The sequence below is a fragment of the Mauremys mutica genome, chromosome 3, assembly GCF_020497125.1.
Source record: "Mauremys mutica isolate MM-2020 ecotype Southern chromosome 3, ASM2049712v1, whole genome shotgun sequence".
Taxonomy (NCBI): Eukaryota; Metazoa; Chordata; order Testudines; family Geoemydidae; genus Mauremys; species Mauremys mutica.
Genome location: NC_059074.1, coordinates 208,931,426 through 208,945,706, shown reverse-complemented (window position 1 = coordinate 208,945,706; position 14,281 = coordinate 208,931,426). Strand labels below are relative to the sequence as shown.

Here is a 14,281-nt window from a genome sequence, read left to right as displayed (position 1 = left end):
CAGATTGAAAAACAACACAAGCTCAGCAGTCAACCAATCAGCGGCTGGCCTCAAACACCTGGAGCAGAATTCCTTGGGGAGCAGGTGGCCACACTGTTACCTTCCTCCACATGCTCAGCTCAAGTATTTTATTGCTGACTTGCACGAGAAGCCCCGGCACTTGACTAATTTTATGAATCAGTAAGGAGGAAGATTATAAAAGAGTAAGCAAGCAAAACAAAAGCTGTGGTTTGCCCTTGGGGCGGTTGCTGTTTGACTGGGCTCAGGCAATGTGAGTCACGGTGACAATACAGTAATGTCATGAAGCAGTTCAAGAATTTCGATGCCAATTTGTTCTTCGGAATTAATCAGCTGTGATCACATTCCAGCCAACTTTTCACTAAAACTCTTGACTGTTACCTTAGAAAGGAGACAAAGAAGAGGGGACATGATAAAAGGCTATAAAATGCTGACCGGGCTGGAGAAAGGTGGGCAGCTCTGACCTCCCTGTCTCATAGCACAAGAAGAAGGGGATGGGCAAGGCAGCTGAGAGGTGGATAAATTCAACACCAATAAAAGGGAATACTTTTTTCACAAAACGCATAATTAATCTGCGGAACCCACTGCCACAGGATGTTGTTGAGGCCAAGAATTGAGCAAGATGCAAAAAGAGAATGGACATTTCTGTGGAAAATGATAATATCCAGAGTTAGACTAGATAATGATTAAAAAAAGAGTATTGGGAGGGAGATAAAACCTGCAGCTGTAGGGTTAAAGCCATTTTCTAACTATTAGAGAACAGGATGAGACGTAATGTAGAGGGCAGATTATCCCACATCTGCTGCTGCAGGATTCTTCCACCTTTCTCTGAAACATCAGCTACTGGCTACTGTCAGAGACAGGAGTTTGGACCAGATGAACCTCGGGTTTGATCCAGTCTGGCAGTTCCTGTGATTGGAAGGGGAAGAACATGAGAGATTATTGGGATTTTAGTATGTCATCTTTGGAAGTCTGTCTTGGGGCTTTGGGGGAACCTGCCAGGAATAAAGAAATTGGCTTTCTGCCCTTTTCTGCTTGCTTAGGACAGAAGGCAGGCCAGAATTCTGTTGTACAAGAGGCTGTGGTTTTGGGGGAAGAGAGCAGGGGCTATTTTTTGCTGTGGAGAGCTCAGTCATGTCTCTGAAGGCGGGTTAGCAGCTTTTCCAACTCTCAGTGAAGGGGGGTTACTGAGTCCTTCGCGAAGAGCGTCCCTCCCAGGCGTGGCACCAAAAAGGTGTCGACCAACTATGAACAAAAGCAACATTTTAACCAACGTGAATAAAAGTCATTCGTTGTCTCAGGAAAATGGGCTGGTGATGTCATAACTTTGCTAGTTCTCCAGCTCTCCACAGAACCTTTGGGGCCAGACATGGCGAGAATTTCTAATGTAAAAAGTGGGGAGAAAACCTGAGGGGAGGCTTGCAAAAGGTCTGTGAAAGCTACTAACAAAGAGAGGAAGTGTAGTCCCACGGCTAGGGCCCCAGTCTAGGACTCAGGAGAGCCAGGTTTCAGTTCCCTGCTCCGCCACCGACTTCCCATGTCACCTTGGACAAATCACTTAGGGCCTCATCCACAAGGGGTCTAAGCCCCCCTCTTAGGTGCCACTGACACTCAAAACCACTGCTCCACTGCTGCCTGCGTTCCTTCCAAAACCCACGGCCCCCACCCCACAGCTCATGAGCTGCTCAGTGCCTCCCGAAGCAGGACTTTCAAACCAGATGTCCCCCTGAGTATCTTCCAGAGGGACCCAAACCGGTCTCCTCAGAGTATGCCTCAGACCTGACCAATCAAGTAGAACAAGGAGGCTGTATGGAAAAGATGGGACCAAGCCATGCACAGTCGCCATGACGACACCCCCCCAACAATAAATTCAGTGTCACCAAACCAGACGTGGGCTACTCAGTGCCATCAGCCAACAAAGGCTGCCTTTAACCTCCCCTCTCAGCTCCCCAGCTGCGGTGGAATCGGTGCCCGTGGAAAGCTGATGCAGCAAAAGCGAGGACCTTCCTGCAGACATTGCTCAGCCATGTGGAAGAAACCCCCCCACACACACGCACACACGCTCCCTGTGACTCACTGGATTATCTGCTGCTCTGCAAGAGACGTCAGGGCTCAGTTCCTCATTTCTCTGTGGCAGCTGGAAGCTGCTCTGAACACGAAGCCCCGACCCCACCGTGAGCTCCATGCAGCCAGCCCCCTGCAGGGAGAATCCCATCGGCTGTGTGTGGAGCTGGCAGGAGCGGTGGGGCGCATGGAGTCTTGCGGGGAGCTCAGGGGAGCGACCCCAGGCCAGCAGCCCGGGATGGAAGGGCAGGGTAATGCGAGGAGAGAGGCAGCCACATACACAGAGGTGGGGTGAGAATGGGGCGAGGCGCTGGGCAGTCACAGCTCGAGGGACCTGGGAGCCGTGCGGCTGCTCCTTGAGGTGCCATCGCCGTGGCCACCGGGCTGATGGAGTAACCAGAGACAAGGGGAGGGGAACGCTGAGGGATAAGGAAAGGTGGGAACGCCCCTGGGGCTGAGCGGAACCCCCCGCAAGGCGAGGCAGGGAGCACAAGCCCAGCTCCAAGAGGAGGCACCTGACAGACTTCCAAGGCAAAAGGGAAAGAGAGAGCAGGGCCCTGAGCTGCCCCCGCCTGCCCCACGTTCCACCTCAGTGTGCACTGAAACCTCTTCTTCCTCCCTCTCCCTTCCCCAGAGCTGTCTGCATCCGCTGCAAGGGGGGTGCTCGGAGCTGTACACTGCTGGACAATGCTGGGCCAACATCAGCTCCCTAGGAAAGACAGGGATCAGGGTGCACTGACCTGGTCTGCCTGAGGCCTACACCTCTGGCTGACAGCTGGACATACCATGTTGGCCCTCCACTCGCCCGTGGCCTGGGGGTTTATTGATGTCTAAGCCATGCGCACGCAGAGCATCCCAGCAGCACAAGGGGAACTGCCCCACGACTCCACACTGGAGCTCTGCCCGGATCCCTGCGCACAGAGAATGCATTGCCTGGACCTTCCAGCTAGTCCACACACACAGACAAAATCTTCCCGGGGCGGGGGCTAGTTTTAAAAAGGGAGGCTCTGAGCGCCATCCCTGATCCAAAATGCGCTAGGGGAGGGGTTCCACTGAAGAAACCCCATATATACTGGAAAGAAATCTAAATGATGCACCCCCCCTCCCCCATACATGCACCCCCCCCAGGGAACAAGGAAGAAAGTCACCATCAGAGGGGTATGAAAGTAACCAGATTACGATGTGTATGATTTTTTAAAGAAGTGACTCAGGCCAGCCGGGCAGCTTCTCTGAGCAAACATCTGTAAAGTTCTCACACATGACGCACAGCTGCAATGAGCAGATTTTACACAGCATACATAATCTATTTGGGCCTGGATCCCAGACTCCAAAGCAACACATGACCCTGCCAGGGAGACAACGGACTGGGAAATACCATCGCAGTAGAAAGCTGCCGCCAGCTGTTAAAGCAACCAGCCTGTAGTTTCTGAAAGCTCCTACGTGGAGGCTTGTCAGCACTAGTAAATCACACCTTACCAGAGCCTGAGAGGGTGCAGGCAGGGAGTAGCAGCCTCGGAGGGCCTGATTCCGTCGCAATGCTAAACCTCCCGGAGCAGAGCTGGCCGTCCCAAGTGGCATGACACACCCGCCGGGGAACTCGCTCCACGTGGGGAGGAGAACGCCAGGCTGGTATTTGTAACGGGCGCCAGAGACGTCAGAACTGAAACTCCCCTCGTTCTCTGCCCAGATCATTGGCCCTGATCGAAGTAGCGGCTGCTTTCAAATTCTGTGAAATCTCAAAAAGGAAACAGGAAGCCTCTCTCATTTCTGACTTCAAGCAATAGCCCCTGAACCACACATCGGCTTCCTCCTGCCACAAAGGGGTGTGTGTGTGTGTGAGTGTGTGTGTGAGAGAGAGAAACAGCAGCCTGGCTGCTCCCCTTCCTAGCACAGGAGCTGCTGGCATGGCCAGAGGGCTGCACTTCCTAGGGTGTGTCCCCTGCAGCAAGGCTGGAATGGGAGCTGGGAATCAGCACAGCACAAGGGGACAGAGCCAGAGCTAGCCCATGGCATCCCTAAGCAGGAATATTTGGGGGCCCCCTTACCCCTCACCCACCCGCAACAAATAATAATGGTGTTATTTCCACCAGCCCAAAACCCATACGGAGACACTAAAATTGGGGCCCCGCCCCACACCACTTAGCCTGGTTATGCTTAGAACCACCTCTGGCCAGAGCTTCTCCCCTGCTGGGACGCTGGGACAAGCTGGTTCTCCCCAGACACCCAAGGGGAGAACAAGGGGTCTGAACCCCAAATAAGCCATTTACTATCTTATTCTAGACAATGGTTGTGTGTATAAAATATGCCCAGTAAGGTCTTTGGAAAGCTAGTAGAGCTGTGACCTCGATGGTTGCTATGAGCTATGTGGGCAGACAGTGGCTCAGGGGGCCGCCTCCCCAGCCAGCCGGACTAGCCCCCAGCACCTGACATCGCACAGCCCAGGACAAGACCAGAGATGGGCCAATCAAGTTAATGGGAAAACACTGGAACAAGCTGAAACTGAAAAGAAAACCCCGGACTCAGAGGAGGGAATTTATCGCTCAGCCTCCATGAATCATCCAAGTGAGCTGATAATTGGGGCAGGTTTCACTCCTTCAGCGGTCACTTCCCCCCTCTGGTTCGTCAAAGTGTTCGGTAGTTAAGACCTCGGGGGTCACCCTGCCAGGAGTAACGAGGCTGGTGGAATCCAGGGTGAGATCTGTGTGCTTGTGGGCTGGCTCCTGCTTTCCAGGCTCTGAGCCACAGCAAAACGGCATGAAGCCCCCCGCATCACAGGGCAGGCGGCAACAGGACCCCTCCCTTGTCTGGGTGAGCCCCACAGCATCACAGATGTGTCGCTTTCAAAGCGGAGAGCGAAGCCTCAGGGGTCGCTCTTCACATTGCGCTGTAGCGTCAGCATGAACCGGAGGAGTGTCTGATCCTGTCCCCCCCGTGCCGCTGTCACCTCAGGTCTCTCAGGGCGAGAACATCTGGTTTCTATTTTGAGTGAGCTGCAGGGAAGAGCTCAGCTGCCCCACACCCAGGCTGCTCACCCTGCCCAGCCCCTTCATCCCAGCCAGGCACGTTTCTGTCCCACCAGGAGCAGCTGCCGGCCCGCACCCTGATCAGCCCTGCTGCTAGGCACCCAAGGAGCCCAGCTGCACTGCCTGGGAGCTGCCCGAGTAGCCGTGAGGCCTGTGGGTTTAGTGGCCCTGCTTATAGGCCTGGCACCTGGAGCAGATCATTGCCTGTTCAACCCGTATCCTGCCCACAGCGGGGCTTGGCCTGCTCCAGCCCAGTTCCCAGCCTGCTCTGGCCTTGCCTCTGAACCTGCTCCTGTCCCATACCCTGGGTCTCTCCAGCTTCTGGCTTCCTACCTCCTACCAGCTACCTCTACTCTGCCTCTGGCTGACCCTGTGACCCTGGCATTCAGCTTCTGCCTCTCTGGTATGGACCGTTGGCTCGATCCTGGACTTCACCCTCCACCCCCACCCCCAGACCCAGCTCTAACCAATAGGCCAAGCTCTTGTTTCAGGCACTAGGCCTGACTACCCACAGCCCCACTGGCTACACTCCTTTACATTTCCTGTCAGAGTTAAAACGAACACCACCACGGCCCTGTCATGGGGCTGTGCCCGTGGAGGGCTGACAGGGTACCTGCTCTCGAAGGGTCAGGGTGCGCAGGGAGCCGTGCAGAGAGACACGTCCTTCGCTTTAGAGGGCAATGAACTTTCCAACACTTCCGAACCCCCGGGATTGCCTTCCATGCCCGCCTGGGGGCTGGACTCACCAGTTGGTGGAGAAACGTTGCCAGAGGGGAAGGGCTGGGAGCCAAGACGCACCTCTACCAGCCGCTATTTATATCCTTGTGCTCTTCCTAATCCTGATCGCTGACCAATGCCTCATGGCACAGCTCCAGAGGGCAGCCGGGCATCAGCCAGCACTTCACTTACTGGAGTGTGGCTGTGCCAGGCACAGCTGGGAACAGAAGCCAGGTGGCTAGTACAGCAGACCCAGGCGTCAGCCGCTGAGCTGCCTTTCACGTCTATGCGCTTGAAAGGGCAGGGGTGACATGTCCAAAGGGGTCTTGCCTTTCTCTGGGAGCGAGGCACCCAAACACGCTGCAGGAGCTGGGCCTTAAATCACGTAGGTGCTTTGGACAATTTTACCACCTGTCACTAACCACCGCTCTTGCCACTAAAACGACACTCCCTGCCTAGAGCCAGGCATAGAACCCAGGGACCCCGAGCGCCAATATTCTACTGCTGCCTCGTAAACAGTGTGTAACCCAATGGCAAAGCGCACGCTAAGGTCCCCTCTAGGAGCTGGGCAACGGAACCAGCAGCAGTCATCCTCGTAGCTCGTGGGATACTGGCCTGTACTGGGGATCTGAACAGCCAGGCTTCAAGCAGCGCTGCCACCCTATGGGGCTGGGGGAAATTGTGGGACGATGTGGCTTAATTGACACCATTAGGAAACACCTTTTAGAGCAGGTTTTACAGCTAAAAACACACCGTTAATGCAGTGGGACGCACTGGCCCTTTAAACCGAAGATGGGCCAAAAGACCCCGTTCTGGGAGGTATTGGTGCGAGCACAGGTGCAGAAAGCAGCTGAAACTGGTCCCAGGGAGTCAGCAGAGGGACAGGACGGGATGGCCCCAGGATATTGTCACGGTAAAGGCTCAGGAGGCTGTAGGGAGGTGAGGCGGGACTTGCCTCAATGCTGGCCAATCGGGAGAAGCGCTCAGAAGGAAGGTGGTATATATGCCGCCTGCCTCCTCAGAACAGGGAGCATGCTGACAGGAAGGATGCCTGAGCTGGAAGGCTAGGCAGCCTAAATGCTCCGTAGAGGGCAGGAGCACTAGAGATGGGTATGAACTTTGATGCTCTGAGTGTCCCTAAACCTCTAACTTCCAGAAGCTGGGACTGGACGATGGGATGGATCACTCGATAACTGCCCGATTCTGTTCCTTCCCTCTGGGGCACCTGGCATTGGCCACTATTGGAAGACAGGACACTGGGCTAGGTGAACCGTTGGTCTGAGCCAGCATGGACGCTTATGACTCTGAGGGCTACCTGAATTACTTGGGCTACTGGCCCAGTTCCAGGATTGGCTCGTGCTAGACTATAGGGAGCTCTTAAGGGGTCCTGAAGAGAGGGGGCAGAGGGAGGGGGCTGCAGAAACACCTCTGGCCCCAGGGGATGCCTGGGGAATGGTGACCCCGCTACAGTCAGTGACAATGCAATGCAACAAAACGTAGGTGTTCCAGCTACGTCACTTGTCATACATCTGATTGCTGGTGTCACACACGGGCAGGAACGAAGGGTGTCTGGTATAGCTGGGCGCTGTTGGCTGCTTCCAAAAGTAGGTGAGCTAGCCATTGGCTCTGCATACTTCCATGTAGCTGCCATGTTGTTAGAACAGCTAATCTGCCTCCTGGGCCTGCGCCAGGAATGCCTGACTCTCTGATGCACCCACCGTCCTGCCCATGCCTGCTGCTGTGTCCTTATGTGCTTGGCTATCCTGTCTGTAACCAGGGCTCCTGCCATTAGACAACACTCCCCGCCCTGAGCCAAGAACAGAACCCAGGAGTCCTGCTCTAGCCCCACCCCATACAGTCAGATGGGAATAGAACCCAGAAATCCCAATTCCCCAAATTCTACTGCTATCGATCCAGGCTTTGTACAGCTGACCAGCCAAGTGTGTTAGCTCCCAGGGAAGGGAGCCAAAGTGCAGCTCTAAAAGGCCTGTATTCAAATCCTGCAGCTAGGCAGCGGGTCACAGTGGCTCCATGAGAAGTGGGTATTCACCCACGAAAGCTTATGCTCCAATACGTCTGTTAGTCTATAAGGTGCCACAGGACGCTTTGCTGCTTTTCCATGAGAAGGAGTTTCTATCCTGACAGCTTAGTTACAGCTACATTCGTTTACAACCAACCGTTGGACCTCTGTGAAATGTTCCCAAACATTCGGACTGGCCTGAAACCTGACAGGGCAGGGAGCCTGATAGCAGGTCAGTAAGGTTGCCCATAGGAGCCTGACCCACATCCCTCATTTAACAGAACTACAGCTACAAAAAACTAAATCTTTGTTGTCAACACAGCCTTCTTCACAACATTGACATTTTTCACTAAAACAAATTGTCTGCTTTGGAAAGTTTCTGTGAAATGTTCCATCCCCCCCACACACTTTATTTTTTTCCTCATTTTACCTCTTCCCCCCACCCAAATCTTTGTTTTACACTTGTCAGCAGCTGCTGCCACAGCAAAACACCTGCCTCCAGCCTATTACAGTGTGTGGAAAAGAAACAGGCTAAAATTCGGAAGCTGTTGGACAGTCACTTGCCTTTCTTCGTCGCTGCTGAGATAATGAAGCGTTTCTTCAGCTCTCCCCAAAGCACTGACAGCGTCTCATTGCAGGCATCGTGTTTGCTCTACCCGTGAGGGAAACGCCACTGTTCACGCAGCAAGCAGAGATACTCCAGTAAAAGGTGCCAGACGAACTCCCTCCACCTGCAGGCACCCAACTAACCCCACGTCATGCTGGTGGAGTCCCTATGCCAGACCAGCGAGCAGGACAGCTGTCCAGTGCAGGGGCTGCTCAGGGGGCGACAGGCCCTCGACAGGGAGTCAGGGTCCAGACTGCCCCGATTGCCTTCTGCAGGTGCATCTGGGGACAACTGACCACCCCAGGGAGCTGCTTCATGGTTAATTAGCGAAGGAGCCCCCTGGACCTAATGGAAAGGTTCCCGGAGCTCTGGTAGGCAAGGCACTCCTGAGGAGAGGCGCTCGGGAGAGCTCAGCAGAGCCGGTGCTCTTAGAGCCAGGAGATCCCTGAGGGGAGAGCCCGGAAAGCCTCAGCAAAGGGCTCTCCCAAGCAGTGGCCGGAAGGAAGCCCAGCCCGCCAGGACCTACGTGCTACCCCAGGGAAAGGCTGAGGTCAGAGATCGCCACAGAGCCCTGACTGGACAAGTCTAGCTGGAGAGCCGGCTCTGAGGCAGAGCCCTCAGCCACGAGAAGCCTGCTGCCAAGGGCCTGGGCAGAAAGGCCAGCAGCGGATTTTGGCGGGAACAGAGAGCTGGGTGACAGAGTCGGTCTCAGGTTCAGGGGCTAGGGTGGAGGTTGGCTTATGCTCTATTTGGGCCTATGTTAATAAATGAGCTCCTCCGAACGGGGGGCGGTGGGGGCTGTAGATGTGAACACCCGCTTGGACGGGTTTATGCCCTGGGCAGGGGTGGGAGCAGTTGGCCCTGAGCCTGGGCGAGGGGAAAGCAGCCACGCCTGACCAACGGGTACGGGCCGGGACAGCCGCCAGCTCCCCAGTACCAGCCTGGCGGAAGGGGGGGGCCCCGGGCCCATGTGAATGCTCGTTCTGTGGCCCCTCCCTTGGGCTGCTCCCATCCTGACTTCTCTGAGGCCAGCGTGGAGAAGACCCCTTCGACGGGCTGCTCCTGCTGCCCGGGGGAACACAGGACTTCAACCCCCCACCCCCGCAGGGAGTGGGGGGCTCCCCCCATCATGCTCGAGGTGGCGGTGTGAGGACACCACCGACATCCAAACCCAGTGAAGCTGCTGCGTGTCACGCACCACCCAAACACCACCTGACCTCCGCCCACAGGGCTGCCGGCACTAGGGGACCAAATCACCACACTAAAATATTGGGACACATTGGGGTGCCATCAGCCCCGCCCACAGCCCACCCCCGCTCCTCTCCCTCCCACCCCCCACAGCGCCCTTCCTCATCCCCCAGCCTGCCGCTGGCTTGCGGCGTCCCTCCTCAGTCCCCCACCCACCGCTCGCCTCCTCACCTGCCCACCACTCACCCCTACGGCGCCAACTTCCCCTCTGCCGGGTGGATGCTCGCCCACCCCCTGCCTCTTTCCGCCCCTGCACTGCCCTCACCCCACCCCCTTCCCCGACTCCTCCCCTGAGCGCGCCGCGTACCCGCTCCTCCCTCCTGGAAAGCGCTAAGCACTGCCAAACCGCCGTTAGGCGGCAGGAAGCGCTGGAGAGGGAGAGGAGTGGGGACGCAGCGCGCTGCAGGGGGGAGGGAGGAGGAGAGGAGCAGGGAGCTTGGCTGCAATTTTTCCCCGTGGGTGCTCCAGCCCCAGAGCACCCACGGGGTCAGCACCTCCCTCCTTATCCAAATATCGGGACAAATGGCATCCCAATGGTACATTGATCAGGACGTGGGACAAAGGGTTAAATATCGGGACGTCTGGTCACCCTAGCCGGCACCTCGCTGAGGGGGACCGGAGGCCCAGAGACATGAACTGACTTGTCCAAGGTCACACGGAGTGCGTGGAACAGCCAGGAACAAATCCTGGCTGGTGGATTGATTTCAATCATGATTTAAGTCACCAAGTGGAAAGCCTCCACTTAAATCATTAATTTAGTCAACTGTTCCATTTGCACAGCAGTTCTTTTCTAAAGAAAGGTGCATTGTCATTGGTTGATAGAACCATAAAAACATATTGACTTACAACATAAGAGCCTTTATGTCTTTTTGCTACCTACAGAGATATACTATAACTATATACACTTAAGTAATTATATGGCTTAATATTTTCATATTAATTGTATATTTTAGTATGTTAAAATGGTGAATGAAATACTACTTATTTACTAGATAAGTAACTTTTTGCTCATGAAGTGTGTCACGCTGCACTAGGATGGCAAATGGAATTCAAACAACATATAAAATGGATTTTTAGTGAACAAAACAAGCCCATAATATAGCACATGACCTCATGTGCCATATTTACAAAATTAGACGTTTTTCCCAATTCTTTCTTTATACACAGAAAAACAGTCTAACTCAAAGTTTTTGATAATCATGGATTTTTATTTAAATATTTTGAGAAAGAATGTTCAGGATTTAGCATATGTTGGATTAAATTCAGATTTCATTTTAAACAGGTTTGTTTATAAAAGTAAAAATAGAAAGTTTTTTTTTTCCCCCCAGAAACTTTTCTCCACTCTGAAGCCTGGTCTCTGGCTAGTGCTTGTCCCCCCGACCAGGCCATCCTCTTTTCTGGCAGTGACGAGGGGTTCTCGATACAGCCTTCAGAAAGGTGACCCCCCAGCCTTGTCCTCCCACTTCCTAGCCCGTTTTTGACATGGTCCCTTGGAAGCTGCCATCCCCCCCAAAATCCAGGGCTGCCCCATAACCCCTCTGCTCAGTTGTTGGTCACCAGCCGACAGCGCTCCAGTTTGTGCTCCCCCACCCCTCCAACATTCCAGGCTCCATGTAGCGAGCCCCCTTCTGGGAGAACTGAAGTGCGGAGATGTGAGGCTGCCACTACTGTTGGCCTCCAATGCTCTAGTTTAGGGGACTTACCCAATCTTGCATAACCAGCCTGCAGCAAATCCACTGACCAGCTCTCTGGTCTCAAAGGTTCTAGGCCATTGCTCTTACCACAGCGCCAACATCTTTCTGCCTGCACCTTGTCCTCATTTGAAATTCCACCATGTGCAAACCATCTCCTGGGCCAGCACCTGTGTGTGTCAGAGGTGGGGGTGCAGGAATTGCAGACTGTCCAAATAGCATAGCCAAGTACACAGATTCAGCCTCATCTGAGAGGCAGCATTGCCCAGCAAGCTGGTTCTGCTCAGCACCGGGTGAAAAAAGAAATTAAGATAATCCCATTTTAAAAAGGAAATTCAAAGTTGTCTTTGTTCTGCTGGGCTCAAAATGGTCCCATTTTTTAAAAAAATGTGTTTTACAAATAAGATTCGATTTTTTGAACATGGCCGAAGAAAGGAAAGCAACAGGCAGTATATATGAATGTGATGGCGTAAGACTCATCTTTATAGTTTCCATCCAGCTGTCCAAGAGGGAAAGCTGAGGTTGAGGCCTATTGCTCCTGTATGCCCTTCCTGTAAAAAGCCCTTTGCTATCTCATTAAAGACCATTTTAAAAGTGCCAAAGGCTCGGGGTACTGGGTGGTAAGGACATGAGGTGACCAATTGCTTCCAGATGGGTTATTTTCATGACTCACCACAAGGCTTTTTTGTAAACAAACTTTATTTAGAAAAGTAAATGATGAATTTGTTGTATGCAGGTACCCTTCACTGTAACAACAATACATACAAAGCTCCCTGTCACAGTCAAAACATCTACGGGCAAGTGGAAGAGATACTTGGGACATTGCCTGTGAAGTTACAATGTTAAGTTCCCTTCATCTGCGTGTCTTTCAGATAACTTAAAACAACACTATTGGCACTGGCTTTTGGTCACTGTGTAAGATTTGTGTTCTGGGTCTCCATCTCGGCACAGTCACAGCACCATTGACTGTGGATTTCCAAGTAGTAGAGGTGCAAGTCGCAGCAACGCACGAACTGGCATTTTCAGCTGCCTGAATTTCACAAGCAGTTCCGAAAAGCTCATGCTCCCTAGTGAGACAAAAGCGGGAGAATGATTCTGTATCTGGAGAACACTTGCATACTGAAACAGTTACCAGTGTTGGAAGTATAATATCACTGCTGCTCAGTGCAGTAGGGATGCGTGTCTTTGAGTAGACGGATACACCACCAATGTCCAAACACCCCTCCCCAAAATGGATAGTCTACGAACAGTAAACGTTGGTGATTTTTAGTTTAAGTTTGCATTAGCACTCAGGAAAGGACTCAGAAAGGAATCCGTGTGTGTGTCGGTGAAGGAGACTAAAGACTCCACCAGCAACACAGAAATCAGACAGAAAACTGGGTATCCAATCGCCTAGGCAGGGAAACAGCCAAACTGATGACACACAAAGGAAACGAACTAACACATCCTACTCAGCTGAGGTGGTTTTTGTAGGTACAAAATTCAGGGGGATGTGGGAATGGGATTTTTCTTTCAATTGATGGTGTCCCCACCCAATGCTCCTTTAGGCCTGACCTTGCACTTCAAGCTTTGTTACTCTCACTCTCCTGTCTCTATTCTTTTGAGTGTCTTTTAAAAAAACAACTCTCTCTCCAGCTTTTCCAAATGCCTTCCCACACTGAAAAGGTTGGCTGAGCCTTATTTGTACCGCGCCGCCCACCCAACAGCCCGGCTACCTCCCCCGGGGGAGGGGTTGGGGTTGGGGTTTTATTTTCTATTTTGCCATCACCACTGGAGTAAGGAGCACACGCTTGGTAACTCCTGACAGCCTAGAAATTCTGTATGCTTCTCACAATGTTTGTACTCAAACGCCAGGCCCGACCTGGCAACTCTGTGTGGAGAAAGAAGAAATGAAGTGATGTGTATGTGCAAAGTAGCCTGAATGATGTTCACTGAACAAGCCGTTATAAAAGCTTTTCCTAGAAAAGTGAGCCAAGGGAGGCAACCCCCAAGAGTCCGAGCAACAACTCTGAAGAAAAACCCAAAAAACAGAACGCCCCAACGGAGAACAGGAAGGCTAGAAGAAGGGCACCCTGCAAACACCTACAGATTTCCAGCTCTTGTGAGACACTCTTTCCTGGTAAGTGGTGTTTTTCTTACAGCCCCAGCTCCCCGAATGCTGTTGTTACAGGGGAGTCTCAGCTTTCCTTTAAAAGTAGTCAGGTTCTGGACCCTGTGGCTGGGGAGAAAAGCTGAAAAACGTGACCCGAGAGGCTCAAAACCCAGAAAGCAGAAGAGCCAACACTGATTGTTTTTTAAAATCTCACGAGGTGGAGGGGAAGGCCTGAATTCTGAACAGCTGGGTTTAGAACAGAGCATCTAGGAAAGCAGACGCTGAAAAGCGAAGTCAGGAAGTGACGTGGGACGTCAGGCTATCAGGAGAATGGATTAGTGCTAAGCAGACGGCCCTCTCTCGGGTCCCCACCATCTGTCAGGACACGGGGAGCTCCCAATGCACAGACCTACCCCAGACAGAGAAAGGTGGTGTCTCCAGAGGCCTGCCCATGTGACCTGTGAGGGTAAGAAGGGTCTGAAGAGCTGCCCAGGCACCTACCCTGAAAATATTCAAGGGAGAGGAACTTTCCCCTCTTGTGTCCATGGTGCAGTCTGCTCTGGTGGAATGGCCAGGCCTTCAGAAGGAGGAGCTGTGCCTTTAGCTAATAAGCTTTCAGCAATAAATTCCCTTACTCCTCTGCCAACAGAGGTGGTCCCATCCTTCTTGGGTCCCTAAAGCGCCACGGAGCTCCCGCCCATCAAAGTGTGGAGGCCTTCCCAGAACTGGGTCAGCAGGAAGCAACACCCAGATCAGGCTCGTGAGGACGGGACTGCTCTCAGCATCAGCCTGTCATGGTGG

The 14,281-nt window shown here is 53.1% G+C and overlaps 1 protein-coding gene across 3 annotated transcripts in view; it reads right to left on the bottom strand.

Annotated features, from left to right (window-relative positions):
- Nucleotides 1–12,067: 12,067 nt before the first annotated feature.
- Nucleotides 12,068–14,281, bottom strand: part of ANAPC1 (anaphase promoting complex subunit 1) — a 75,568-nt gene continuing 73,354 nt past the window's right edge. For all 3 annotated transcript variants that reach the window (XM_045010639.1, XM_045010641.1, XM_045010640.1), the window contains one exon: nt 12,068–12,455. In XM_045010639.1, coding sequence (XP_044866574.1) covers nt 12,340–12,455 — 116 coding nt within the window. In that variant the 3' untranslated portion in view covers nt 12,068–12,339. The remainder of the gene's footprint in view (nt 12,456–14,281) is intronic.